This window comes from Arachis ipaensis, chromosome B9 (genome assembly GCF_059453495.1).
Source record: "Arachis ipaensis isolate K30076 ecotype BB chromosome B9, ASM5945349v1, whole genome shotgun sequence".
Lineage (NCBI taxonomy): Eukaryota > Viridiplantae > Streptophyta > Magnoliopsida > Fabales > Fabaceae > Arachis > Arachis ipaensis.
The window spans coordinates 116,696,978-116,702,002 of NC_142444.1; the positions used below are offsets into that span (position 1 = coordinate 116,696,978).

General features: G+C 32.9%; 1 protein-coding gene across 1 annotated transcript; it reads left to right on the forward strand.

The window, feature by feature from the left end:
• Positions 1–2,316: 2,316 nt before the first annotated feature.
• Positions 2,317–4,207, forward strand: LOC110267135 (uncharacterized). The gene is made up of 4 exons (XM_088499122.1): positions 2,317–2,395; positions 2,769–2,833; positions 2,945–3,100; positions 4,146–4,207. The coding sequence occupies exons 1-4, from the start codon at positions 2,317–2,319 to the stop codon at positions 4,152–4,154; spliced, it is 309 nt and encodes a 102-aa protein (XP_088355248.1). The 3' UTR covers positions 4,155–4,207.
• Positions 4,208–5,025: the final 818 nt, after the last annotated feature.

Genomic DNA, 5,025 nt, shown 5'->3' on the forward strand with positions numbered 1-5,025 from the left:
GTATGCGTGTGTTCTGAATATCTGGTATATATCCCTGCACTACAAGAAAATGGAACATTTGTAACAAAAAATTTGTATCAAATTTAAAATTGTTACAAAAAAATAGTATTTTGTAATAACAATTTTTTATTGTTACAAAAGAATAATATTTTGTAACAACATTACAAGTTGTTACAAAACATGATAATATTTTGTAACAATCTGTTTTATTTTGTTACAAATTATGTTAGTTTTTGTAACGATATGATGTTTTGTTACAAAATATTGTAATAATTTGTAACAAAAAAAAATAAGTTACAAAAATTCAAAACATTTTGTAACAATTTTTATTTTTGTTTCAAATACTCTAATTGTTTTGTAACAAAAAATTAATTTGTTACAAATTCAATATTGTTTGTAACAAGTTAATTATTTGTCATAAAATATAAGTATATTTTATAACAAATTCTTTTTTCAAAATGTTAAATACCTTAAAAATAAAAAAAATGTGTATATATTTTTTTAAAAATAATTTTATTTTGTTTCAAAAATTTAAATTTTTTACATAATGTATGTATTCATTAATTTTTAAAAATTATAAATATTATTTTATATTCTTTTAAATAATTAATATATAATTTTTATTAATAATCAGATTTTTAAAATTAACTAAAAATTAATTTATGTCACTTAAAGAAATTTTATTAAATTATAAATATAAATAAAAGTAACTAAATATAAAAGAAAAAAAACAAAATACTAAAAGCTGTAAAAAGGGATACACTTTAGTAAAAAATCCTAAGTCTCCCCACCCCCTCACTCACGAACACTCTGCGCCGTCTACCACTCCAGGAAGCGCAATGGAGATCTTGTCGGAAGAAGAAGGACCGGCGTAATTTTTGGAAAACGTTCTCTTTGTCGTCATCTCGTCTGTTATTACCGTCTCCTCCGCCGTTGTGTTGTGAACGGCAATCTGGTGGTCTTCGGTGGTCTTTGTCCCGTCGTGTGCGTTGTAAGATGCATAAATTTCAGAAAAAAATTTATTAAGAGCTAATTTTGATTCATTTATTTATTAAGTATTTTAATCTCAGAAATTATTTTATTAAAGATAATTAAAGTAAATTTTGATTAATTGAATTTAAAGTAATTTAAGGTTTTATATGATTTTATAATTATCGAATTATTTTCTATATTTAAATAATAAAGTTTAGCAAATATAAAATAATAAGAATTTTATATGATCTAATTTAAATAATTGAGATTTTAGAATTTAATACTTTAATTTTTATAAACAGAAAATAAATTATATTATTTCTAATTTTAAATTAGAATACTTGATTAAAAGCTGATTAATAAATTGATAATTGAGTAATATTTTTAAAGTAATTTTAAGAGATTAAATTAGATTTTAAATTTATACAATATACTTTAATTTTATTAAAAATTTACCAACCCCAATTTACCCAAAATTCTTAATTTCGCTTTTGTCCCAAATTAAACCATAATTCCCAAATTAAACCCTATAAACCCTAACCCTAATTAACCCATAATTTTCCCCTTTTACCCAGGAACCCTAGCGCAGCCTCTCCCTTTCACTTTTCCTCCTCTTCAGAGCAACTTCATCCCCCGTTCAGCCATTATCATCAAGTTTGATCATCACCACCTCATCACCACCGTTCACCCCCTTGCTCCTCAGCGAGCTCACTGCCTCAGCTACCCGAACCACCCTTCTCTTCTTCTTCCTCCTCTGCTCCTTTCTCTTCTCCTCTGTTCGCTGAACCATGGCTGAACCACCGTCGTCAGGGACCAGATAGCGTGCGTGAGGAAGGAGAAATCCATGTCCTTGTGTCCGTCGTCGTCTCTAAGTGTTCCTGCAGACGCCATCGTCTTCGCCACGAAGCCAGCGCCGCCATGGTCCTCGCCAAGAAGCCAGCGCCGCCATCGTCACCATCACGGACTGCTGCTGCGCGTGCCGTTGCCGCCGCCTCTGAGTCCGTCCCGTCGCTTGTGGGAGCCCGAGGAGAGACACGATCGAGAAGCCGCATCTTGTGGTCGCCGACAAAGAAATCACTGCCACCAAACCCCAGCCGAGCCGTCGCCATCGAACTAGGCAGAGAGGGAGAAAGTAACATCGTTGCCATTATTAGAAGGGAGCTCGACCATCCTTGCCGCTGGAGCTTGTCGCCGGAAGAGAGGAGGTGACGGCAGAGGAAGTTGCCACCGCTGTTTTGCCTCACCGAATGGCGCTGGAAAACCGCTCCTGCAGCCGCTGGAGGACTCCCCTGCAGTTGCCAAACCCTATCCCACTCCAGTTTGGGTTCCGACCATGGTTCGTTTATGCCGGGTTTTGTTCTTCTAGGTGTCGGAGCTGCTTTCATTGACAAGGATGCGCCTCTTGAAGATGAGAAAATTGAAGGTTGGACTTGTTTGTCAATTTCATTATTCTAAATAAATTTGCCCAAATTTCTTCATTGCAAATACAATCTGTTTTAAAATGGACAATTTTTTTAGTCTTCCTATGTTTTCCTGATAATGCAACACAGGGTCCTGAATCCTGATAATGTAAACTTCATTTTTAATTGATCCAATGTTGAGTACTATTGTTGTGTGCTTGTTAATACCACCAATACTTACTGATTTTAATTGTTCATTGCTTAGTCATGGTGATTCTTTTAATTATTGAATGCCAATGATATTTTTTCTTATAAATGATAATGAGTACTGGTTTGGGGTTTGGCTTGAAGCCTGAAACTTAATTGAACTGATTGTATTTGCCCACCTATCTACAGTGGCTGAAGATGATGCTTACTTGGTCAAGAAAATTGGCCAGAGTTTCCAGTATTCTAAAATAGAGGTATATTCCTCTTCTTATATTCATGAATAGTCAGTTTTGTTCCTTGTTAACATACATGCATCATCTATGTATGGAAGATTAAACATAGATCGAATCCATTTTCTTATCAAGGCAAGAAGGGAGGAACAAATCCAAGCTGCTCATGACGAAGCCATGTTTGGTGCTTCAGCACTTCCACCTCCTACCAGTACTGACAGTGAGCCTGAAAGGGAGAATGAGAAAAAAGTTGATAAAAAAGCTGTTGTTACAAGCCTCTTAAGTGAAACGGTAAGTGGTTTCACTGCAGACTTATGTGGATAAGCATGATGAGTCATTGAAGTAATCCTTGTATTTGTGTGTGCATTTGTTGTTGAATAATTTCTCACATTAAGTTGTTATTGCTGCTGATTTGTCCCCCTCATTGCTTGCTTATTGAATGATTGTTAAATTCAATGAGAAAGGAAATGCTGCTGAGTTATTATTATTTGTGTTGGAATAGATGATGGTTGCTGAACTGAGATTGGTTTTATTGATAAATCTGTTGCTGAAATCGTTTAGTTTGACTTGATTGATTTTCTGTTGAATTAATGGATAAACTGCTATGCTCCTGCTGCTTGCAAGTGTAATGGTTATTGACTTCAATGAATAGAATGCTGCCTAAATCCATTACCTTTGTTCATTTTACTATTTTGGATGCTGTATGATGGGCCATTGATTGCTGTTCTGCTGAGTGCTGCTCTGCTTCTTGCTGGTTGGATTGGTTTTAATTGTTTCCTCATGTTTTCTTGCTGGAATTGGCTTATTTACTTCCTTCCTATGAATTCATTATGATTTTTTGTGTTTTTAACTGTCAAAGAATTCATATGAAATTTGAATTGATTGATTGAAATTGTGAAATAGGCAAATTTACTGCTGAAATGCTGTCGAAATTTATTTTAAGATGTTTTCAATATTCATCTTTGATTCAATTAATTGATTGAGTTGGTATTTAATTTCTTTTGGTTTTCAACTGTTGCTAAGCTCAATTGATTGATTATCCGGCTAAGTGCTTCACTGTTTTGGTTGTTGGAAGCTGGAAGCTTCGGGTTTTGTTATTTACTATTTGGTTGTTGTCCTATTTGGTTGCTCAATTAAACTGCATTGTGTTGTTTGAAAGGGTGCAAGTTGTGCATTGGTTATGTTTGTTGGAACCGTGGACGGTGGAAATATCCAAGATTTAGGGAAGGTTCTGCCGAAATTTTTCTAAACATTTTGGATAAAACTTAGTGGAAAAATTATAATTAGTATTATATCTTGTTTCTAACTTTTTTGTTTCGGTTTTTCTTATTCACAGGAGTGCTGAAATGGTGACCATATGCTACCTTGAGGGCTCAAGAATGTTTTGATGCATAGAGACACTAATCTATGTTAGAACTTTTATGTTTTGGTTGAACTTTTATGTTAGAACTTTTATGTTTTGGTTGAACTAATCAATGTACTCACTAGCTAATGTTATTTTGCTTCAAGACAATTTTAGCTAAAAGGATCTTGTTTGATTTATGTATGTTTTTGCATATTATATACATGTAAACTTGCTTATTAAAAGCGTTAATATATTAGTTAATTTAAAAAATAATTTAGTAAATTATGCATGTAATTTATAATAAAAAAAAGTTGTTACAAAATAATTAATTTGCTTTTGTAACTAAAGAAAAAAATGTTACAAAATCATGTTACATTTTGTAACAAAATTTTTTGATAGGAAAAAAATTGACTGTCACAAAAAATACCTTCAAGATCAAAATTTGTTACCACTTTTGTAACGGCTTCTGGTTTTTTGTATCAGGAAAAATTGTTACAAAATATTGTATTAAATTGTAACAGTTCCATTTTTCGTTACAAAAACTTTTTGTAACGGGACTTACTGCAATGGACCCTTTTTTGTTACAAAAATCTTTTGTTTCAAAATTTCGACGTTTTGTAACAATATTTTTTATTGCAAATACGCCTTTTTCTTGTAGTGCTGTTACGGTTCGATCATCATAGTATGCTGAGGAATTCTCAGCTTTCGGGCGTGCGCATGTGGGAACAATGCGACTTTTGTTTTGATGATTTGTCTCTTACTGGAACTATGGAAGTTGATATGTGAAAGCAAGTATTTGGAATAACCTTTGAATAAAATAAACTATTTGAAGAAAATTGACATTTATGCAGTACCTTTACAACTTTGAATA